The 25,195-nt window shown below is 44.8% G+C and overlaps 1 protein-coding gene across 1 annotated transcript; it reads left to right on the top strand.

Annotated features, from left to right (window-relative positions):
* The first annotated feature begins 147 nt into the window (after nucleotides 1–147).
* Nucleotides 148–16,675, top strand: zgc:92275 (cholesterol 7-desaturase nvd). The gene is made up of 7 exons (XM_062555165.1): nucleotides 148–577; nucleotides 8,086–8,274; nucleotides 8,627–8,805; nucleotides 9,024–9,149; nucleotides 11,782–11,901; nucleotides 14,969–15,145; nucleotides 16,505–16,675. Exons 1-7 carry the CDS (start codon nucleotides 148–150, stop codon nucleotides 16,664–16,666), a joined length of 1,383 nt encoding a protein of 460 aa, XP_062411149.1. The 3' UTR covers nucleotides 16,667–16,675.
* Nucleotides 16,676–25,195: the final 8,520 nt, after the last annotated feature.

Below are 25,195 nucleotides of genomic sequence, written 5' to 3'. Positions count from 1 at the left end.
TCTAGTGGAAGTTGCTGTGGTCTTCGGTGGCCCGCTGCTGGTGACAGCGTTACACGGGGTGGCACACTCTATGAACGGAGTAAACGGAGGACATCTGAGATTGCCCTGAGCACATAAACTCAAGACACGCGCACTGAGAATATCGCCATGGAGAACCCCAGTAACACGCTGCTCGGTAAGGTGGCCGCGGTGGTCGCGATCAGCATCACGGCCGCCCTCGTGATGCATGTCCAAGATCCATCCGACACTATCCTCGGAGTCGGCTACCCAGAATTGTGGCGGAGGACAGGACTAGCGGGCGCGCCAGCCAGAGCCGCAACGTGCATCCTGGCAGGAGTCTTACTCCTCACACTGGGATGGCTGTACAGGCTACTGTTCGCTCCTCTGGAGCTCCTGCGATCCCCCGATGAGGTGGGTTATATCGCCGAGGACGGGCGCTCCCGTGCTCAAGCCGCTAATGAGGTGAGACGGCGGCGGAAGACCGGAGAGCTACCGCCCGTTTATCCAAACGGATGGTACAGAGTGCTGGATTCGCACATGCTTGAGAGAGGGGATGTCAAAAACGTGACTGTGCTCGGTAAGTCGTTTAGCTCTAGTGCACAGCTATATTACACATCCTAGTGTAATATATATGCTACAAATAAGCATATCCTACAGACATTCAGTGAGACAGTGATTCATTGATGTTTTTTCATAGTAAAAGCATGGTCGAAAATGATGAGTGTGTTAAGACGCTCTCATCCTACAGTGTTGTGCGACTGCCTCTCAGCTGAAGCGTTCGGTGCGTACAAGTACACCCAGGATAAAAATAGCATGTTTTGTAACCAGGTCAGCACAATAACGAATTCTAGCTACTTTTATTCTGCTGACTGGCAAACCAACCGCAGTTAGCCAGTGGCGGGCTTTAACATACTACAGGACATCATTTTGTTTACATAATCACTATTTTTTTTTTATAATAATCTTTGTTTTATTGCCATTCGGCCTGCGCCTGTAATATTGTTATATGGTGTGCACACTTGCCAGTGATGCAAGATATGTTTTACATCCTCAAACTAGGTCCTGCCACACAGGTGGAGTTGCTCCATCTCCTAAAATATTTCCATGCCTATAACAGAAAAAAAAACACCTTTTTAGGCATATGAAAAAAAGGTTCAAAATATTTAGTTGGAAAAGCAATGCTATTACACATTGTTAAAAAGAAAACAAATAAGCACGATCCCATGTGTTTATCAATCTGTACAAAGTAGCAGGAGCTGATTTCCCTCAATACTGACTCAATGGCTACGGCCTTGGGCATAACAGGCTATTGCACATGCTAGTGCAAACCCATAGCCATAGGTATAGTTTGGTGTACAAGGACTTAGACTCTTCTGTCTGAGCACAGTCACTGCTGTCAATCCCAACAGTGAGTTTTCTTGATCGCTCACCTGCATAATATTGGTCTGCTGATAGTAGGCAGGGAATTAACTCACACATCGATACTATCACAAGATTTTGCACATGATAAAGATGATATCACTATTCCGCAATTCTGCCAAAAATGAATCTGATACATCACGCTTGTCTCACGTTATGTGGGTTGTGGCCTGATGACCTGTGAAATTCCCATGTCGGCCCTCTCCCACATCTGATCTAGGTCTGAGCTATTCCTTGAGTTTGTGAAGTACCGCTACCAGTATGCTTGAGTTGTCTACTTACTTACTAATGGATCGTTTTCCAATGTCACTCACAACCCACAGTAGTTTATTAGTACTGTATGTATTGTCAGAGAGTTGCCCACTCTCGACTCTCAAGTTCCCCATATCTACTGTAACATTACCAGGTCAACAGGATAGGATAGCTCACTCATCTAGCTAACTCATCCAGGGCTGTTAACAGGAGCTGAGGGTGTGTGCATGTAGGCAAGTTGAGTTGACACAGACGGATTTGTAACGAATCATTTGTTGCGGCATTTGTTACTATTGGGAGGATTCATTATCTATAGGCTATAACCTAGTCAGAACTCAATTAAACAAGTGTCAAGGCCTATTGACTCAGTGGCTAACATGTAGTGTAGTAGCCTCACAAGTGAGTGTCTGCTTGTCCAGAGGAGGTCAAGTTTTGGGAAACCATGGTATCAGGACACTGATGATGACCTGAAACAACTCCTGGTGAATCTTGTTGTAAAATGTCACGGTCAGAATAATGGGCAGTGCATTTATTTTTTTCTGGGATTTGATATGTGTATGGTAGACATTGTGATTCCTAGAAACTAAGGGTTGTGTCATGAGAAACCATGTGAATCTTGATTTCCATTAATCTTAATAATCCATTTGTTAAGCGACCTTGGGTTCTATGAAAGGCGCTATATAAATCCAAGTTATTATTAATGAGAGATAAGATAATGAGATAAGCTGTTTGACCAGAGTTACACAGTAGTCAGATTTGGCTATGGTCAGCAGATTGTCCAGAACCTTTTGCCAGGATTTGTATTGACTCATGACTGAATCACTGTTCCTTTTTTTAGATGTAGTGCTTTCAAAATATTTTGTTTTGTTAATAATGTTCATTCAACAGTGTTCTATATTTCACATCTCAACACACCATACACGTAAGGTTTCTGTGCATGTTAAAGAGGGTGGAAGGAGAGGAAATGTGCATAACCATCATGACCTGTCTTCAACTTGCACATGAGTGATGACAAAACCAGAAGTTTCTCATTCACTCCACTTGGCTGTTGTTGGAATAGTTGGCTTTCGTTGGTGCGCTTCATCCCGTTTGTCTATTGTTGGCCCTCAGTGTGGCTGTTTGTGGCCATGTTGCCACAATGCATACGATCATCTTGCAAGTCCTGTTGCCTCATAGTGGAAGTGTCAAACAAATGGTGATTGTTGTTTGGGGTAGAGGGTGACCAGGTTATGGTGTCTTGGAAACTATTCTTTTCGGTATCCAAGACTTAGTCTCCTTGTGAATAGAGGAATTCATTTGTGTTGGAACACCTTCAAAGCCAAAGACATTAATGGAAACGAGTATTGTGTTTCATTAGGTTAGGGTCAACGTTCTGCGTATAATATAACAAACTAGAAAAGCACTCAGAGAGCGCAGACCTCCGCCAGTATTGTTCTTCCTAGGTTGTTATACATTTGAACCTAAACTATTCAGATTGCCATCACATGGCCATACCATGCCATTACACCACTAAGTGAAACACATAAACGGCTCCGGAATCCCGACGGAACTACGGATCACTCCCAAAATGTATTTGTTTCTTCTTCTAATTTTCAGCTCAACAAACCTGTTCAGGTGGGAAAAAAGTGGAAAATGTGAAATATTTCCTTTGCCAGTGGTTCTTAACTGGTCTGGTTTTGGAATCCACATTTTCACATGTTCATAAAGTTGTGACCAATATAAATACAGTATTTTTAGCGTTCAAGCCAACGAATATGGTGAGCTAGCCTACAGTATATGGTAAGACACGCAAAGTGCCTATAGCCTACTTGTTTGGAAAAAGCAGATGTTTGGCATAACATTTGTGAAGTCTTAAACTGTTCATGTTGCCTTTCAAAGTACTACTCAACAGGTTTGTCTTTGACAGGGGTGCCTGTTGTTTCCATGTGGCATTTTAGTTTGGATGGTTTTATTTTCTCATGCACCCCACACACAGGGGTTTCTGTCTTATTTTGTCCGCAATTTAAACAAATCCATATTCCAGCTTATTTCAAATACTCAGGGTTGCAGCCAACTTGCTTTTAAAATTATACCTTAAAATTATACACTTTTATAAAATTAGCTCCCTAAAATTATTTCTAACATGACCTGTCACATACAGTAAACACTGTCTATGTCCATGGCAATGACTGACATAGGCTACAAATAAAGTTCCAATATTAGATCTGATCAGGCAGCCTTTTAAATTGGTGATTTTTCATTTCTGATGGCCACAAGCTCCGCGACCAACTCAGAACGGTTACACGACCCCCCTTTGGGATCTGACCCACCAATTAAGAAACACTGGCTATGTAAACTTCCCACAATGTCAGTATTACATTAGGATAGTAGGCTATTTACAATACAACACTGATTGACCTAGCAAATGTCTGCAGAGAAGGTAGGCAGATATAATAATTTGCCTACATGACGTGATTCCACAGTCGCATTACTGTGTGTGTGATAAGATAAATGGGCACTGGCAGTAAATAGATATGTTTGTGTGTTAGCACAAGCAGTAGTCTGTAGGCCTACTGTAAACTCACATGCTAAAAACAACAAGCCATGTAGCCTATAACTGCAAGTGTGTTTGTTATTACTTACATTTCAAACTACCGCGCTTCAAGTACATCAAGAAAGGTGTCGCCTTTGACTATTAATGGCAAATCGTAGACTAGGATTTTGGGGTGGCACCGGGGGTGGCCAATCGAATCTCAAGGGTGGCCTGTGCCACCTGGAGCCACCCCTCTGGCTACGCCCCTGTCTACCTGATCAACCATGATAGGGTGGTCAAACAAGCTGGTCAACCAGCAAACCATATATATATATATATATAAATATATATACTGTATATATATATATATATATATAGGTAGGCTATATATATATATACAGTATAAAGTATATACTGTATATAGTGATATACTGTGTGTGTATATATATATATATATATATATATATATATATATATATATATTATAGTGTATTATTTCATCATACAAACATTTTGCACCTTGATGCATTTTGCATTTTGATGATGAATGTCCAAACTATCAATTCATATGATGATATTTTACACAATTAGTAAGCCTACATGATGTTTGAATTTGCCTAAATGTCTGGGTATTTCTTAGATGTGTTCAGTTGCCTAGAGTTACCCAGTTTTTGGCCATGTGTTTACAGTTGACATGTTTTCTTCCATGTAGCCTGCAATAGTAATAGACTGCTGCCTTCCATTCAAACTGTCAGCCTACCTTCCATTCAGACTGTCAAGCCTGTCTGTTAGCCAGTTTACAGGAGCATTGTTACAGGCTTGTTGTCACAGATTAAGACTTCTGTCCTGTGCATGCTTAGTTTTCCAAAGGTTACTCTCGGTCAGATTTGAGACTTCACGACAAGAGTCACTTTCTATACAATTGGCCGATGTAAGCTCTAGCTGTTTGGCATCGCTTGCAGCGTTCACATTTCGCCCACACATTTTCTCATATTTCATGCCCATCAGGGATTCGTCTGTGTCGGTAATAGGACCACAGCTTTCTCTGTGCAAAAAAAAAAAAAAAAAAACATTCACTCCCACTGTTGTTATCATGGAAGCACAAATTAGCCATGCCTGCCGCTACAATGCAACAACAACTCTGAGGTAATTATCATGGTGATAATGCACTGCCTTTGTCTATTTCAGTGGTGTTTTGATGACATTCACAAAGACTGGAAAATAAGGGCTGTTATGTTCGCCAGAGTTCGTTTAGGTAGGAAAGAAGAGAAGAGGAGAGTATGTGAGGTGGAAAAGGACAATATTAAGGAGTTCAGAAGTGGGAAAGAGATAGAAGAAAGTAGATGAGAAAAGAATAGAGGGAGAGGAGGAGGTATATGAAGGGAAAGGACACACACACACACACACACACACACACACACACACAAAGAGGGACCACATTTCAGTATCTGCTGTTCTCAGTAATAGGTATTTATTTCCTAGGTTGTGAGCCAGGCTGTAGTGAGCAGTTTGTGTTCAGATTCATAAGATATCATTCCATGTAGAGAACATGTTTAACTTCAGCATTTCGACAGGATGAGTGTCTTCATTCAGTCCTTTACAACCACTGCTAACACCTCAGTGCACTTAGCACTAAATTTCAGACAGCATTCTCGCCTGCCTTCTTATATTTTGGTTCCACTGTAGTGTATGATTCGATGATTTCATCATGTTTATTGGGGCTGCATATATTACAGCAATAATGGCCAGACTTTTCTGCTTCATCCTCATTCATTTCTGTTACCCCCTCCTCCTCCTCCCTGTCTCCTTTCTCTGTCTATGCTTCATTGCCTGATGTACTGTAAGTGTCTGTCCCAGATTTGCCTCGTCCAAATCAAACTCGAGCCCAAGGGACTCGGCTCTCCCTGAAGATGACAAAGCCCAGTGGATTCTTATTGATCATCTTTGTGTACAGGAGAACCTATCCTTCATCCCTCCATCCCTTCGACCTAATGTCACATTAAACCAGCAAGAGCATGAAATGCCTAATGGTCTAATGACAGAAGTCAAGTATGGAATTGGATTTTATGGGAGTAGCGATTGTGTTCCATTTGCATGTGCCCATGTCCTATGCTTGTCCTATTTATGGTATCAGTGTCACACAGATGGGAATTGCAGGCCTATTGTGACCCTACTCTCATTTGTTTGTGCATCCTTGCTAATTCATTTGCGAACTGTCTGTCATGCTTGGCGGGTTTCAATTAACCCTGACAATGCGCAAATCTCAACTGCGAAATGAAAATGAAATGAATAGACGCACAAAAATAGCAAAGAAGTGGACGCAAAGTTTAACTGCCTAAAGATATCCGATCCGTTGTCGTCACATTAATCTGCAATTGCTATCTAGGCTAAAACATATTGAATCGTATTGCATAATTGAGAAACCGACTATTAGCTATTTTGTTTCTTCGACTTGTCGAACATAGCCTATGAATTAGCTCTTAGGCAAGGCTCTATGCTGCGGCGTGTTGTTTTTTCCTATTTTAATGGAGAGTAAACTCGCTTGCTTGCTTGCTTGCTTGCTTGCTTCTGCAAGTGTCGTTGAGCCAAGGCCACAGGTCCTGCTAATCTGAGCCCTAATCTGGGTGTAATCTGAGGTCTGGCGATCTCACGCTGCCAGCGGCAGGCACAAACTTTGATCCGCCTCGCTCTCCCACCCGGAGCGTATGTGCACACCGCATAGCGCACGTCTCACCGGTCGTCTGTTTGATGTCCCCTGGGAACGGCTTTGCACCGGGAGGACATGCACAAACAATTGCGTGCCCACGCAAAGACATGCATCGATGAACACACACACACACACACACACACACACACACACACACACACGTATAGCGGTGAGACAGGCTTGCCAAACTGACTCCCAACAGATTCGCCTATGTTTACCATAAGACTTGAATTTCGTTTGAATGTTCACTCCACTCAATTGTGTCGGTCCCCAGGATGTCCCATGCACCACATGCTGTGCCTGTGATTGCCTCAAACCAGGCAATGCAATCAAATTGCATATTAACGTTTTCATTGTTGCCATTGTTGTTTAGATTTGTAGCACAATTTAGGCAACCATAATGGGAGTTTATTTCGTGATTTATGACTTTAAATCTTTGAAAACATTTTATTTATGTGGATAGGAGGATAAATCAAATCTGGGTATCCTCATCTGCACTTCTGGACTTGCAACCTTGAAGTATGATACTGTATTAGAAGGGCGGTTAAGAGGTTCTGTTTCCCATCCGTGTTTTATGACACCAAGCTGGTTCATGTACTTGAAGTGTACCTCAGGAGTGCTTTGGGCAGCTGAACTGTGAGGAATAGGCCACTTTTGGCTGTGTCTCAAACGACATACTTCCGTCAGTATACTGCTAGAGTGCTTACTTGCACTGTGCCCACTCTTCAATGGTTAGTATTGTCTCAATATCTGCACTATATACTTAAGCTAAGTATTTGTGTAAGTGTGTAAGTAGGTGGTTTGTCTCTAATGACTGTTTTTAATGAGTGCCAGTGCTGCCACTCGCAGATGAATAGAGGTACTGCATCGATTGCATACGCAAAGACAGACAGGAATGTGAAAACAAGATGCCTCTGGGCTGACTTCAAGCACACGTCCAGTCAAGTGTTTATTTAAAATGCCTTTTATTGCAGCATTTCAGAATTTCTTACAAAGAAAAATGTGGTTTCAACCCTGTTGGGCTTTCTTCAGGAAATGTATGCTCTGTTATGTAATTTATGTTATGAGTCATTAAAAAGGGCCCTACAGACTTTATTATTGTCATGCTTGCAGATAATGTGTTGTTAGCTGAATGTGGAGCAACGGCACATTAATGATAAATGTACTTTGCCTCCCCGCTGTCTGTCTCATATAGGAGAGCAGGTTGCTGTGTTCCGGGGTCTGGATGGGAAGGCGTATGTGGTGGACGCCTACTGCCCGCACCTGGGTGCCAACTTGGCAGTGGGAGGGCGTGTGGTGGGCGGATGCATCGAGTGTCCCTTCCACGGGTGGCAGTTTCGGGGTGAGGATGGGAAGTGTGTGAGGATCCCGTATGCTGAGAAAGGTGAGCACTAACGCTTCTTTTCATTTCTGTTAAAAAATTCTCCTGTATGATAACATGAAGCAGATAACTTGTTGTGGAGAAGTGTATATACTATGTCAGTATTTATGTGTTATGTGACAAAATACCACTTCAGTGTTAGCATGCCAATCATCTATTTGTATCTATTATACTGTACATAGCTGTTATATCTATTCCTTTTAAAGTTCTACTGATCCAAGTTCCTAATAATATCACGATTCATTCATTACACCCTGTGCCTCCATTATGCATTCGACCCCTCATTAAAACCTTGCTAATGATGATGTATGTGTGCTGATGTGTGTCTGTGTGTGGGGCCCTGTGCTGTCCTCAGTGCCAGAGTTTGCTAAGGTGCGCTGCTGGCCCAGCTGTGAGATTAACGGGCAGATCCTGGTGTGGTTCCACTGTGACGGGGACGAGCCCGGCTGGAGAGTTCCGGAACAGAGTGAGATCACCCGGGGCGAATGGGTCTACCGCGGACGCACCGAGCACTTCATCAATGCGCACATAGAGGTAGGGTGTGTGCGTGTGTGTGTGTGTGTGCGTGTGTGCCTGCGTGCCTGCGTGCCTGCGTGCGCATGTGTGAATATGAGATATGAGTGCGCGTGCCAGTAATATAGCTCATAATTACTTTAAAACAAGAATTCAAAATCACATATGGATCTTGGGCAGATACAACAAATCCTAAAAGAAATCATTCATTGCAAGTTTTGTTTTTTTATCCACTGCAGGAGATCCCTGAGAACGCTGCGGACATCGCCCACCTGGCTCACCTGCACACACCTGGCATTGTGAGTGGGGTGGACCTGCGCTACACCAACAGCAAGACCTGGGAGTTTGTGCGGCATGACTGGAAGGTGAGGAAGCAGCTGTGGAAGACAGACACACACGTCTGCTCTGATCTGCATGATGTGTCTGTCACTATTACGCCTCGTTTTAGCATCATGGCGCTAGTGATATGCAGTTTTGAGAAGAGACTGTACGGTAGCTCTTAAGTATCACAATGTAAGAATCCCCCCTTTTCATCAATTTTCAACATACTTAGTATCCATTTAATGCTAAGGGGTTACCCAGTTCACCAGAATCTGATGAAAGGGTCACATTCTTGGTCAGAACCACAAAGTTACATGTACACTTTAGTGTAGAGTACCATAGTAGGCATGCAGTATGCAGTAGTCTGCATATCATCAAAATGAGTATGAAGCCATTCTTTTAACGTGAAAGAACCATTGTGTGTTACTTTAGGCCTCTTCTATCAGGGCGGTGAGCACTCTCAGCATAGCAGGGCAATTGGGTCGCTAGCTCCGTACAGCTGGATGGGTGGTGTCCTTTTTTGCTTTTGAATTGTTTGGCCTCCCATAGATAGTGGTGCAGACAGCAGTATGTTGCAGCAAAGCAGAGATCAGTATAGTGCTGTAAAGCAGAGATCAGTATGTTGCAGTAAGTCCAAGAGCAGTATGTTGCAGTAAAACAGAGAGCAGTATGTTGCAGTAAAGCAGAGCACAATGCTCTTGCAGTAAAGCAGAGAGCAGTATGCTGCAGTAAAGCAGAGAGCAGTATGCTGCAGTAAAGCAGAGAGCAGTATGTTTCAGTAAAGCTGAGAGCAGTATGCTGCAGTAAAGCAGAGAGCAGTATGCTGCAGTAAAGCAGAGAGCAGTATGTTGTAGTAGCCCAGCAAACATGCCCACTGTGGGCCCCATTACCGTCGTGAAATGCGGGGAACATGCGGGCCCCACACTAAGGGATCCTGGTGGGGCCCCTGTGGGCAAACCCACAGTTTGGGCAGAGTGTGGGGCTTGCCCACATTTGGCTCATTGGGCCCCCAGTGGGACCCATTATGGGCCCTTATATTCCCATACCCTCCCAAAATCCCCCACTACCCCCGAACTTGTGTGGGTTTACTGTGGGGTAGTGTGGGCTTACTGTGGGGTAGTGTGGGTTTACTGTGGGCTTACTGTGGGGTAGTGTGGGTTTACTGTGGGCTTAGTGTGGGGTAGTGTGTGCTTACTGTGGGGTACTGTGGGGTACTGTGGGCTTACTGTGGGGTAGTGTGGGCTTACTGTGGGGTAGTGTGGGTTTACTGTGGGCTTAGTGTGGGGTAGTGTGGGCTTACTGTGGGGTAGTGTGGGTTTACTGTGGGGTAGTGTGGGCTTACTGTGGGGTAGTGTGGCCATGTGTGTGCCCACACTACCCCACAGTATATGTAATAGTTGCAGTCAATAATAGAATAAAAGACAAATTGAATGTACATAACATTGAAATGTATTCATTAAAAACAGACAGAGACTCATACACAGAGAAATTAATTTGCTCTGTGTGTGAGCTCTTCGGCTCCTGCCTCCATCTCGGTCAGTTCTCAGACGGCAGGTTTAATCCGCCTCTTTCAAATTCCTCTGTTTGCTACTGGACAAAGCTTCAACTAATCACACCACTGTTTCCTCTGACGTATGTAAAACAACCACAACGATAGGCTTCTTGCAAAACCCCATTGACATGCCTACTAGTGCGTCATTGCCTTTACCGGGCCGTTAGTAATGCTTGATTTTCATTGGATTTCCCGATCCTGTGAACATTTGAAATGGTAGAGGTGGATAGGCTGCTTGGCCACACTGACTGTTCGCAAAATCTTGTGCAGCGTCACAGGAACTATGGGTGAGCCCAGGCTATCTAAACATACAAATTGCATGGAAATTTTCATATTGATTTGGCACTGCAGCCGTCAGCATTCAACATTGTTTGAACTGTTACAATTCTGAAATGATTGGTTGTTGGTTGATGTTCTTTTTCTATATATAGTGTACACACACAGTATGAAAAGAAGCTTCTTTACGACCAGCGTCTTCAATAAGTTGCCCACAGAAATTCAACATTGGGATTTCTATGGGCTGCGCTTTAGGCCTTTAGGGGGCTAATGCGGGTAAACCGTAGAAAAGCCACCAAAACTGGTCTGGGTTTACTGGGGTTTACTGGGGACCCTAAGGGAAGAAGCTGTGGGTCCCACATGGGCTCCCCTTACAGGGCCAATGCGGGCTAAGTGTGGGCAAACCCACATCGGGCTTGCCCGCAGAAATCCCTAAGTGGGGCCCCAAAGGGCAAAACAGCTGTGGGGCCCGCATGGGCTGCCCACATGGGGCCAATGCGGGCAAAGTGTGGGCAAACCCACAGTGGGCTTGCCCGCAGAAATCCCTAAGTGGGGCCCCAAAGGGGAAAACACCTATGGGCCAGCATGGGCTACCCCATTAGGGGCCCGTTTGGGATTAGTGTGGGTTAGCCCTGCCCACACTTGCCCACAGTAAACCCACAATTACCCATTGTGGGCCCACATGGGCATGTTTGCTGGGAGCCTACTGTACATCAGAGAGCACAGTATGTTGCAGTAAAGCAGAGAGCAGTATGCTGCAGCAAAGCCAACAGCAGTATGTTGCAGTAAAGCCAAGAGCAGTATTTTGCAGCAAATCAGAGCAGCGGTTTGGTTTGTGTCTCTCTCAGGTGGAGTGGAAGCCCGAGTCGGAGCCCAACAAGCACTGCTCCCAGATGCTGGTGAAGCATGCGCTGACCGTGTTCGGCCGCCGCTGGCCCCTGCTCGACCTGGATGTGGTGGCGAGACAGGTAAAGCAAAGACAACAACAAACAAAAACAACAATATGGATATCCCCAAGGCCTCTGTACACTCATCATAGCCTGTACACAGATACACAGCATACATACGCGTACACACACACACGCACATGCACTCGCACACGCACACGCACACATTCACACCATACATACTGTATGCGCACACACACACTCACACACACACACACACACACACACACACACACACACACACACACACACACACACACACACACACACACACACACACACACACACACACACACGCATGCACACATTTGATTGTTTCATTTGGAATGACCAACACTGATTAAAACAGCACAGCATCACCCACACACACTCATACACTAGCATACACACATTTATTTCTGCCCAGGTGTATTGTTTTAATTTATTTTGCATCCACAGTTATTTCCACCTCAGTGCACTTTACTTCTGTTCTGTGCTTCACAATTCGTGTCACTGAACTCTGCCACTCTACCAGAATGAATTACTTCCTACACATAGCACATAGCACTAGCACATAACACATCGTACTGTAATAAGGCTTTTTGTCAGAATCACTGTAAACAGGTCTCTTGCTATAGTCCACGTATGAGTTGCTTATAGCTCAATATTTTTTATTATTGTTATTTGGACCCCTGTCACATGCTGGTCTATCAGATGTACCGCCATTTTGTTTTATTATTAATGCTTACCTTTCAGAACAACCCCATATAGGGTTTGATGTTTTGACCCATGTGGCTTCGAAAAGTTGTTTTTCTGAACACCTCATCGTTTTCTGCAGATTAAGTTGGCGAACTTAAGTGTGTGTCAGTAACAAAGAAATGGCAAACGTCATCTTGATAAATTCTGATTCTTGTGTAGTCTTATGATCTTGAGGTGTCACTGACTATGGTAAGCTCTTGCTTTTGCACTAATTATGTTATTTTCACTGAACAGCTGCGCTATCAAAGATAAGCTAAAATAAAGAACATTTATAGGAATGTGCTTAATATAACTGATATAACTTTCTAAAATAAATTTAAAAAAAAACGTATTAAAATTAAAATAGTGGGACATTTGATGTGCAGCCATAATGCATGTAAAAGCCAGGGGGAGCCAGTGAGCTGCTGCTGGATATCCCAGATTGCTCACTGTCACTAAGGGCTACTGCAGTTTCTTCTGCCGATGCAGTAGCTCTGCTGTAATGAGCTGGGATCATTTTTTAAATTACATATTTTTTCACATTTCACAGTGTCACATTTGACATTGTTATTTGTACATGTATCACAGCATGTATTAGGAAAATGTCTCAAAAAGTCGGCGTGTTCCTTTAAGGAAGCATATGACAAGAGCCAGTAGATTCAGACAAGCCAAACTGTAATGTGTATTACATGTATATATATGTATATAAATATGGCTGACGTTAATTGGTTCCCCTCATAGGGTTGTGCTGTTTTGAACCCAGTCATCAACTACACACCCTGCTGTGCCAGCCATTTTATACTCATACTTATCCAGCCCACTGACAGCTGACTCAGGTTAGAGCTTGAGGCATGGCAGTGTTGTTGTCACCCTCTCCTCCACTCCCCCTCCTAGTTCCACCTGTCTGCCCCTGATTTAAGTCTGTTGGATTCTTGATTCGGGATTTGGGGGCTGTGTCTTACTGCAGCAACAGCAGTGGCCGTATCTTAAAGCGAGTCTACAAATCTTCTGCCGAAACTAAACCCCGACACTGTTTAATAGCCATCAACAGTATTTCACGAGCCTCCTGACAGCTCTCCTGACTCATGTGGGCTCACCTCAGCCAAATGTTTGCATCCATCAGCTTAGTTGCTGTCAGTACTGTCATATACCATATGAAGGAGGCCATTTTGACCTTGTCATTTTGAGAGTCTGATCATATAAGTTTGTCCTGTTTAAGAGTGTTAGGAGAAACTTTTCTGCTTTACTGTGTCACTGTGGTTCATCATCACCTGAACTAAGAATAAAAATAACATTCTTAGAAGTACTTACTTTTGGGCTCATTTGCCCGTTCTGGTCCAAAACAACCCGTCTGAGTGGGTCCCACATCCATAACTTCTCATGGGTGCCACCTTTGCTTGTCTTCTACTCGTCTGCCTTTACAGCGGCCATGTTTGCCAAGACTAGATCTACTACCATGTACCAACCGTAAATAATTCTTTTTAGTCCTGCCCTGAATGAACTGTTTATGGGCAAACAGCAGTCCAGCATTCACATCCATCAGTTGAGTGGTTCCAGCCCTGTCCCATATATTGTGCCTTTGCTGGCCTTCTCGCTTTTGGGCTTTGTGCTTTTGTGCCATCAGGGCCCCTTCCAATACTTGCTTCTCTCTCTCTATGGTGATGCCAGCCTTTCCCTCTGGTATTCTGAGATGGGCATCGCTCGCCAACGTACTGGCATATTACCTCCCAGCTGAGGAGGGTAAACAAGAGAGCAGATTACATTGCCCTTTTAGTGTTGCGACTTCCCTGTAAGTGGACATCCAAATGGCTGTGCTTAGAAAGAGCATACCAGAAAATGTGTTATCTGAGGAACACAAGTCTTATGCTTTGGTCAGCGTGTGTTTTACTCCGTGCTCAAATGTCTGAAAGTACTGCTGCACTCGTGGGTTTTTCCCTTTACTGATCTTAGAATAGTTTGGCTCAGCTACTTTCATTCTGTGTGAACAAATGTTGCCTAAAGGCACTTTGGCATTCATCACCACATATGCTCACTTTTCTTTTAGCTCAAGCAATTTCTTGTTTTGTGTGTGTGTGTGTGTGTGTGTGTGTGTGTTTGCTCATCTCTGTGTGTGTGCACGTGTGTATGTGTGTGTGTGTGTGTGTGTGTGTGTGTGCGCGCGCTTGTGCCTGTACATGTGTGTGTGTTCATCTGTGTGTGTGTGCATGCTCATCTCTCTCTCTCTCTCTGTGTGTGTGTGTGTGTGTGTGTGTGCGCTTGTGCCTGTATATGTGTGTGTGTTCATCTGTGTGTGTGTGCATGCTCATGTCTGTGTGTGTGTGTGTGTGTGTGTGTGTGTGTGTGTGTGTGTGTGTGTGTGTGCACTTTTCAGGTGGGCCCAGGCATTGTGTTCCTGCTGTTCGACCACAGCTTCCTGGGTCACGGGGTCATCATGCACTGCGTGACCCCTGTGGAGCCGCTCCTCCAGTGCGTGTCCCACACCATCTTCTACCAGAGCAGCATCCCCCCTCTGGTGCCCAAATTCATCCTACGGGCTGAGTGCATACAGGTAGGACACACACATGAACACACACACACACACACACTGAAAGAACGCATACACAAACACATTAGAGAGAGATAAAGGATAGTTAGAGAGAGACAGAGAAAACACACACACACACACACACACACACACACACACACACACACACATACACACTGGAAGAAATGCATACACAAACACATTAGAGAGAGGGATTAATGCGTTTTGGTCGTTGTTGTTACCTTACCGAGAGCCTATGCAGCCTATCCAACTACTGCCTGCAGCCTACTTCCAAAACTCCAACGCCTCTGCTAGATTTTGTTCTAGCCAGATTTTCCTCTAGCCTTCCGTTTTTGGTAATTTGGTGAACCGAAACAGCGCCACCTACAGGCCTGGAATATGAAGTAGCGTGTTTAGTCGTATTGAGATGGATCCATTTGGACGCAAATATTCTTTAAACGATGCCAGGGAAAACGGCAGGAGAAAAGATCGTTTTGGTACGTGTGGACGTGGCATGACAGAAACACACACAAACACATGAGAGAGAGAGGGAGAGAGAGAGAGAAACATACACACACACACACACACACACACACACACAAACAAACATTCCCTCACGGGATCAAAAAAGGATATATACTTATATACATACACTCAGACAAGTGCACACACTTGCAAACTGAACATACACATCCTCACATGATAACTCATCCAAAGGCTCACACCGCCTACAGAAGAAAACTGTATAGAACCCATCTGCTAGAACCCATCTGCTAGAAGCCACAGTCCAGGTCATCCATATCTGCCGAGTGCACGCCACCCTCCCCAAATGAAAAGCCTGGTGCTGTGACACCACCTCATTTAGAAAGTGTCAAAGGAGGCTCTACAGGGTATACACATTCAAAGGTGCATGCAGACTGCAGTGCAGACAATGACAACTGGGGAGGGAGCTGAAGGGAATCCACAGTCGCACGCTGTTTAGAGAGATTCCCCAGAGGTCTTGGGCAGAAGCCTCATCTTGTTTTGACAAGAAGCCCCCTCCGGTCAGAGCATCCATTATTTCGACGCCTCGTCGGGCCACGTGTGCAGTCGGCCTCTCGAGAAACGACTTGCCGCGCCGGCACAAACCGAGCCTGAATCACCACACTTTGGAATTGCTAAGCTGTGAACTGAACGCTGTGAACGTTTTGTTCTTTGGGATTTGAGGGTTATCGTTTTTTTTGCCTTGAGATAGCGGTTACATGAAGGCAGCACCTCTTTTTGTGAGAAAGAAAAGGAATAGTTGAATAAGAAATAATATGAATTCATAGGGAGGTGAATGAATGGGGGTCACCGCGGGGTAGAACGTCCTTTGATGCTCATCCATTCTTCTGTGTCTGGCAGTTTGAACGAGACGTGATGATCTGGAACAATAAGAAGTACATCTCCAAGCCCATGCTGGTGAAGGAGGACTCGGCCATTCAGAAGCACCGCCGCTGGTTCAGCCAGTTCTACAGTGACAACAGCCCCCGACTACGCTACCAGCACGACACCATGGACTTCTGAACATGCTCTGGAGGTATTTATGTCTATCTATCTATCTATCTATTTATCGATCTATCTATCAATCTTTTTGTCTGACTGACTGTCTGTCCATTCATCCACGTATCCATAATCCTCAATATCCTTGATGAAAATAGTATTCTGTGTGGATTTACTGTATGCTGTAAGTTTAGGTGCTGTGTCTTAAGAGACAGGAGATTTTGAACGGCGGCCCCTCGACCACTGTGTGGGAGAAAGTGCTTATTAAATTTCCACATGAGCTACAGGCCTTAGAAATCATAAAACCTTGTGGATGACAGTCAATTTCACTACCCATACTGGGTATATCCACTCCCCACAGAGAGAGAGAGAGAGACAGGGCCCTTGGCCAAGACAAATACAATGCTCACAAAAGGTAGGTAGCAGGGATAGAAAGAGATGAATGGCATCCTAAAGAAGGCCAAATGAACTGCAATGAAAGGGGACCGAGAGACTGAAAATGTGAGACTGAGAATGAACGAAAATCCCCTTTTTTTATCAGCTGGGAGCATAAAGAGCCAGGCAGAGTGGGTGAGATAGCTTTTCTAAACCTACATCGATTCCATCTCACCTAACACTGGGCCCATTAAAGCTAATGGCTAATTATCCGCGGATCTTGTGAATAGGTGCGCTGGGGATTACACAAGAGTCAAGAGTAATGAAGCTAACACACTCATATTCATGGCCGCCGTAATTAAAGCTTAATTGCAAAAAGCCGAGCTCCACCACTGAGACACGTCTCCGAAGTAAAGTTACTGTTTTCTCCTCATTGCTTCCATAGGTGTGTGTGTGTGTGTGTGTGTGTGTGTGTGTGATGGAGCCTTCCAGTGGAGTTTTGCATCCCTCTGGATCCAAGATGCTGTTTGGATGCATTTTTTTTTACAAAGACTTTTGACGACTGAGGCTGAACAAAAATGACTTCTGAAGAGGACGATCAGATAAAGGAGACGAGGTAGGAGAGGGTGTTGACTAGGAGTGTAACGATATGCCAATGACAGTATGCTCAAATCAGTTGATCTAAAATGAACTGTACATTAATTATATTATATTGAGTTTCCTATAATCTTAAATACAAGAATATAACCAGAATTGATATGTTAAGAATATTTATACCAGACTAAAAGCACCCTGTTGTGATTGCATACTGCATTGCATTGGTATACCAAAATCATGAAGTTGTGCAATTATTATATTCCAAACCGTTGCACTCCTAGTATCAAGCATATCCCATATTTGATGCAAAGTGCAAGCTTCCCTCTGGACAGTGGGGTTTAGGAGAGGGGGTTGAGGATACTTTGAGGACCTAATAGTCCTTGTTAAAGTGCCTGAGAGGCCTAAGAATCTGTGGACTGCGATAGCATCTTGGCCTATTTAATACAAGGACACATCAAAGTCAGGCTCCCTCCAAGCACCATGCTATCTCGAAAGCCATCCCAAAGAAACAGATGTCATGAAACAGCCTGAGAATATCGAACAGCTTCAAAGCCAGCAGAAGATATCCGAATGCCAAGATTACCTCAACCTTCTCGCAAGCCTGAAGGACTCATTGCACAAAACTGACACTGACCTCACAAGCTGTTTCAGCAAAAAGTGTGTGTGAGAGAGAGAGAGAGAGAGAGAAGTCGTTTGATGTTGAACTTGTATGTGTATGATGTTACAGTCAATGCTTTTGCTGTAGTGACAGGATCATAGGTCATGTCAGCTCTGCATGTCTTGTTTATTTGTTTGATTTTGTTCCGAGTCGAAGAGGAAAACATCACGCGCGTGCGCTTTGATCTGAGTATGTTCACTGCACTGCGGTCATCATGCTCAGTGACCCACGACGATGGACTCTGTTTCATCCCGGTCCTGTGACGCCCACACCTCACCGCAGATCGGTGAGAGGCGCTGGCGCGAAATGGGCACAGATAAGCCTTAAAACACGACGTCACTCAGTCCTGGACTATGCCCAGCGGACTGCCCTCCCCCACTCCCCTATAGTGCCCCATAATAAGCCAGCATTCTTTCGCCACACCAGGCGTGTTTGTCCTGCAAAGTCAGACGTTGTGTTTGCTGATCCAGCCCCTGGGGGGCATGGCATGGCACTTATCTGGAGTTAGCAAGGTGGCTGATAGCGGATTGCATTAGCCACACTGAAACCTGATAGCGCTGGTCTCTTTCAGCGCTGGCGTGGGCACCTGAATTGAATTTCAGGTTAAACATTAGTAAACTCTATTAGGCATTTTGAGGCCGATTGCTGGTCAAGAACAAAGCCTCTGGGAGACATATTTGCACCGTCTTAGATTTAGATAGTTTTTAGATAGATTTAGGTATATATAAATTAGATTTAGACATGCATTACATCGATAAATTGTATGTATTGTCGTTTTTTTTACGACATATGACATATAGTAAGTACTATATCCTACACATCCTTCATGTACAAGAACATAAATCTTTGACAACATGTTGAATATAAAAGCTTTCAATCATCACATGTAATAAGAGTTAGTAGCCTATGCATAATGATATAAGCAACAGTAAATTTGGAGGATGATGACCATTTATGTTTTTGAAACCCCCATGTTGAAAGAAATACTACTAAACTAAGAGATCTTGTTGGAAAAAAAGATGGCTAAAAGATGGACTGATGATGACCAGGTAAAGCTTTTGTCCTTGCCTAGTCGGAGCTCTCACATAATTCTTGTCAGCCAATGAAATAAGTTAAAGAAGTGAATGTTACTTATGAAACAATTCATCAATTAATAATGCAAATCTGCTTTCGGTTTTAAGTTATAGTAGTGGAAAATGACAGAGCTCTGTGTAACTCTTCCTATCTCTTGGGTATTAATTCGTCTGTATTTCTGAGACAACTAAGGCCTCCAAATCTTGTGGAGCTTCTTCTAAGACCTGGATCACCTGTCATTTGTCTTCAGCCTACACGCTGACTGCATCCAAATCCCCAGCATTTGGAGCCGGCTGGGCTAATGGGCTAACATAACTCACTTCGCTGCACAGGCTTCATGCCAATGAATATAATCAAGTGGGTTGAGGAATGAGGGGTGGAAATCTCTTCGCCTGTTCAGCATTCATAGCGCAAGCTCTGAACTGCACTTTTATTTCTGGATGATGAACGCTGGTTGGAAGAAACACAAATGACCATTTACTGTTTGGAGATTTTTTTTAAAATGGTGCTCTGTCATCATAGTTCTACAGATGTCTTTAAAAATGACTTGAGTCGTAAGAATATGAGTTTCACATACAGTAGGATGGGCCAAACCTGCTGGTCAGGCCTACATACAGGAGATAGCCATGACGTTTGTCAAAATGCAGTAACATATTGTTGGATCTTATTAGATAGTTCTGTGTCCCACACATGGTTATGAAATGTTAATTTCCAAAGTTTGTCCTTCACCTTTCAGCCACAAAAAGTTGTAAAGGTGCCATTTTTTTATTATTTCTGTGAAGTGTCCTGTCATATTGGCTTCTTAGCTGCAATGCTACTCAGAAACGTTAATACCACTGTGGGTGATTTAGAGATGTTTAAAATACATTTTCATATGTATTAAATTGAGTTACTGAAAGACTAATAGTCTGGGTAGTCGGGTAAAACCGAACAAATGCAGCTTGGTTGACAAGAGCTGTAAGTCACTGAGACTGTTTCTTGATTTTTGTGCTTTCGACCGTATGTTTGATTTTCATTGAATTAAATCTGTGAAAAATCTGTGTTTGCTCATGTAAAGACTGGGTGATGCTGTAAGATGCTGTACAAATCAAGGCTCTAAGGCTTTTTAAGCTGTTACTGAATTTCTGCAAAGTGCATTTCCAATGTATATGTGTACATGTGTCTGTACCGAAGCAGCCAGAGCACACAACACGACTGCTCAAATTCTCTTCAGCAGCAGCCACCATGTAGTGGGTAATTGTGCTCGATGGTGCATTGGGAAGATCGTGTTCAACACAAGCCTACATCATTTATGCCACCCTCATAGCAATATGTAAAACATTTCTCTGAAAGCCTATTATCATTGCAGATTATTTTTGTAAAACCCTAGACATAACATACTAATGCTATCATTAAAACAATCGCCTCACAATTTATTCTGTATTTAAGATTAAATCTGTATTACGAATCATTTCTGAATAAAAGATCCTATGTACTTTTCTGTCTAACGCCCCGAAACGCTGCTGTATGGCCTAAGCATTTCTAACAATGCTGTATGTGTGTTAGAAAGGCTCACACACTCGTGTGTGCTGTTTCTAACAACCACTGCCTCAACTGCTGTTGTGGGTAGCAAGTGCCAGTGTGATGATAATGTTGTTAGTGGGAGGCTGGGAGCTGCCAGCTCCTCTCGGTGGCGAGCCTAAGGGCTTATCACACCTTATCACCGTGAGTAGCGGAGAGCCAGGAGGAGGCTTTTAATGAGCGAGGCCCCTCCTTACGGCCGATAAGCCAGAGAGAGAGCGCCGGCACCCCCGCCAGCGTGCCTGCTTCATTAAGTTTGGGACACGTTTTAATTAAAGCGCGCAATCCGCGCATGCTTCGGCGAAGTGCTGGTGCAAAGTGTCCGGAATATATCCTCGTGGGTGGCCCGGCAGTTCGGCGGAAATCTCCTGTGGAGGTGAGAACTTTTTTTTTTTTTTTTGATGTGGTGGTGGCGTGGAGTTCGGACACAGGAAATGAGCAACGGCAGTGACCTTGACACAGGTGAACAGGAGAGCGGTATGTCGGAAAGGGAGAATGCTTGTGTCTCAGTGGGCGAATCGCCTTCCACAGAGGTCTGTCCAACAGGTCACCCCACACCAGCGGATAGCCAATCACACTGCGGACTGCAAGAACCGCGGTTGTCCTCCAAAAGAAGTCTGCCTGACCTGGATAGCCGGCCCAAAGAGGACACCTCCGATCAGGGAAGCATGCGGCAAGAAGATGCCCCTGACCCGGAGTGTCCTCTTTCAGTGGGCAAACTGGGACACCCAGACGAGAGCTCGAAATCGCTGCAGTGCTTAGTCACGGACAGCCTACTTCTAGGGGGCCACGTCTCAACAGAAGACGGCGAACCAGTGGACTCAGCAATTAGGCTGACGGATGACGTCCGGCAGAGTCCTACAGCGCTCGTCTCGGATTTGATTGGCGGTTCTGATGATAACGCCCAGACGGATGAGTGTCCAGTCTGCAACGAGCTGTACAGGTCCGGGGGCACGCACCGGGCGGCGTTGCTCAACTGCGACCACGCGCTGTGCGAGGACTGCCTCTCCGAGCTGGTGCGCCGCGCGGCCGACCCGAGCCGCGTCCAGTGCCCGCTCTGTCGCCAGCGGACGCCGCTCCTCCGCTGGGAGATCCGCCGCATGCAGGAGGAACCCGTGTCCTACGGAGCCTTCGCCGACCTCGCCGACGACCCCTTACTCGACTCGACGACGTCGTCCTCGTCGGCCAGAGAGCTGCCCGGCTCCCGGTGCTGCGAGGCCCTGGAGCGACGGCTGCGCGCCCGCGCCGAGTCCGAGGTGGTGTGCGGCTGCTTCCGGCGGCCCCGCTGCCTGGCGCGGGCCTTGGGGCGAGCGCGCCAACGCCGCCGCCGCTGCTGCTACGTGGCACTGCTCCTGGCGCTGACCGCCGCCGAGCTCGGCCTTCTCCTGCTGGTCTTCCTCCCGGTCGTCATCCTCGTGCTGCTCTTCACACTCGTGGGCAGATAAGAGGTCGGCCCGGGTCATGGCCACGAGGGACGTCCTGACGATAAACAAAAAGGGCCACAACTCAGACGAGAAGTGAAATGAATTGTGCTCTCTGGGAGTTAATGTGGACATACCACAGACAGAGTGGAGAGAGACATTTTCTGTTAGAACACCAAAACAAGCTGATTTATTGTACACGGACATAAAATACTCCACATAAAGCTATACGTGTATTCCTATGAGACAGCTCTAATATAAAAATAACACAATCATTACTTTTTTTGTTTTGTGAAAACACATGGCTTAAAAAGCCTAGATTGCATTATATCTTGATAACATTCCCAAAACTCCCGATTCCCAAATGGTTCCTAAACAAACTTCTATCCAAAGTGATCCAGACTGAGAATGAATGTAGTTGCTTATCTGTCGACTACATTCGGCTTAATGTATGACCATCTCTTCTACATATGTGCATGTCATGAGTCTAACACGGCCATGTCACATCAAATTTAAAACATCTAGGGCCATGTGGGACTATGCAGGGCCAAAGGCTCATAAAATAGTCCACAATATTTTGCCCCAGACAGAAAAGCATTTGAGCTGTGTTGGCAGCTGCTTTTATTGTGCCACTCTCATGCATTCTCCTCTTGGTGCAATAATTTGCAGATCCTCAGATCTCGGCCTGCTTTTCTCTTTTTTTTTCTTCTCCTCCTTCTGCTGTGGCCTAGTTTGAGGCAGAGTTGTTGCAGCTTTATAAATATCCAGTGCAACCTTAAGAAATTATCCAGTTATTTCTGTGTGGATGACGTGGGCTTTGAGCTGGGTAAAAAAAAAAAAAACAACGCGAAGCTACTGCCCTCTGAGTCAGTTGGCCTTGTTTTGAACACTGAGCGGTTTCTTTTCTCTCTCTGGCCCGCATGAAGCCAGCATCCTGTGGTGCCAGTTTAAATTTCACCCCCCAGAAAAAAAGATTAGTCTTATTTATATATTTATTTATTTTTTTCTTCACATGATTATCTCACTTTCTGCCGACTAATGATAAGCTGAGAGATTTGCGGCAGGACTGTGGCGTGCCATCTGAATCACTGGCTGTGTTAGTGGTGATGACTGAGATACTGATGGGATGTAAGGGCTGGGCCATCAATAATGCATGTTCACTTCATACACTACATGGGAGACATCAGCCCACACACGCAGCCATGGCAAAGGCTCTCATCCATGCCTTCATTACTTATGTTGCGTTGCAATAACTCGTCCCCCTCCCCCGCAATCAGACCCATACTATTTCAGACATGCACTACTTCCAGGAGGCTTCTAGTTTAGTGGTGGGTTTTCCCTTGTCTTCTTCAGCGTGTCTGCAAGGGATGTGGTACACCGAGCATCTAAGTCTCAGTTTAAGACCACCTCTCAGAGTTTTTTTTATTATTATTTTATTTTCATATGACACTATTCTCTCATACTGTACCAATAGTTTTGTTGTAGTGAACTGTAGTGTAGGTCGATAGTCATGGCCCTCAGGGGCTTGGGCATGTATTGTGTGTATCTGTGACCCATCTCTCTCTCTCTCTCTCTCTCTCTCTCTCTCTCTCTCTCTCTCTCTCTGTGTCAGTGTGTATCTGTGTGTCAGTGTGTGTGTCTGTGTTGCCAGTGTTTAACTGACTGATTGCTCTCTATGTATGATTGTGACTGTGACCATATGTTTATCACCATTAATCATTACTCACTCCCAGTGTGACAATATGCACTGTTTTGGCTTCTCTCTGCATGTTATCCCCACTTCTACACTTTAAGTGTTTTGTTGTGATAGAGAGTTTCTTCTTGGCCGGGAACTGAGTTATATAATGGCTGCATTGCAGGCTACCCCAGCTGTATTGATGTGTGGAGTGTTTGGGGAGGCGGAGTGCAGTTGAAGCAAACGCGGCTGAGGCCAGCGAGAGCCTTGATGCGCGGCCAGTCCTTTGTGTGGCTCGCACAACAAGCAGGGCTCCGTCCACTTAGTCACAACAATTTATATGAGCAGTGAGAGAGTCCGCCTCGGCTCTGCGATGAACCTGACCCAGACTCAGCTCAAATGCAGGGGGCAGCGCGGTTTGAATGGTCTCTGTGTGGCAGTTCAAGGGCTATGTAGAGATTTAACATCGCGTTTTAAAATCACAGCCATAACAATTACTGAGATTCCCTTTTGGTCTTTACCGCTTCATCACAAGTGTGGTGGCCTGCTGGATAAACATCGACTCCTAGTTAAAGACACGAAATTGGAACTGCTTTGAGAAGCACTAAGCGAAAGTCAAGAAGGAAATATTTGCATATCCATAACGGATGTAATGCATGAGATCACATAGCTTTAGTAGCCTAGGCCAAAATCATATCTTTGCCCTGAACATGGCTTATTCTATGTGGGGGTAATTTATAATTTAGCAGGCTGTAGATCAATTGTGACCTACATTTCTAAATCCTCTTTCATTTCGATTTCAATGCGTTCCTGACATTCACATAATCGCGCGCCCATGAGAGTCCGTGGCAGGGGGTGTATTTCCCGCTAAATTAAATATTCATCAAGTATTGATTAGCCTACACGTGTAGCCTATAGCCTAATGCGAATATATCGCAAGGAATGTTTCCACATGGTGAGATTAAATCCATAGGATCCAAAGGTTCTTCTATGATAAAGTGCAATTTTGTGTGGGAGGACGAGCGTTTTAGAGTGTGTGCGAGTGTGTGTGACCGTGTGTGTGTGTTTGAGGGGGTTGAGTGGGTGGCATAACCCACACTCTGGCGCTGTCACTATGAGCTGCGGTTGTTCTACTACCTTATGTGTGTTTATTTTGGCAGCTGATGTGCGCTGCCTTTAACCGAGGCATTTCA

This window comes from Sardina pilchardus, chromosome 14, assembly GCF_963854185.1.
Source record: "Sardina pilchardus chromosome 14, fSarPil1.1, whole genome shotgun sequence".
NCBI classification, from domain to species: Eukaryota; Metazoa; Chordata; class Actinopteri; order Clupeiformes; family Clupeidae; genus Sardina; species Sardina pilchardus.
Note: the sequence above shows the minus strand (reverse complement) of the source record. Positions and strands in the feature narration are given on the sequence as shown.

What these genes read in the sequence shown, in the direction of transcription:
- zgc:92275 (XM_062555165.1), top strand. Translation starts at nt 148, where the DNA reads ATGGAGAACCCCAGTAACACGCTGCTCGGTAAGGTGGCCGCGGTGGTC. An exon ending in CAAAAACGTGACTGTGCTCG is followed by an intron (nt 578 to 8,085) that starts GTAAGTCGTTTA and finishes TGTCTCATATAG; the next exon opens with GAGAGCAGGTTGCTGTGTTC. An exon ending in TTGTGCGGCATGACTGGAAG is followed by an intron (nt 9,150 to 11,781) that starts GTGAGGAAGCAG and finishes TGTCTCTCTCAG; the next exon opens with GTGGAGTGGAAGCCCGAGTC.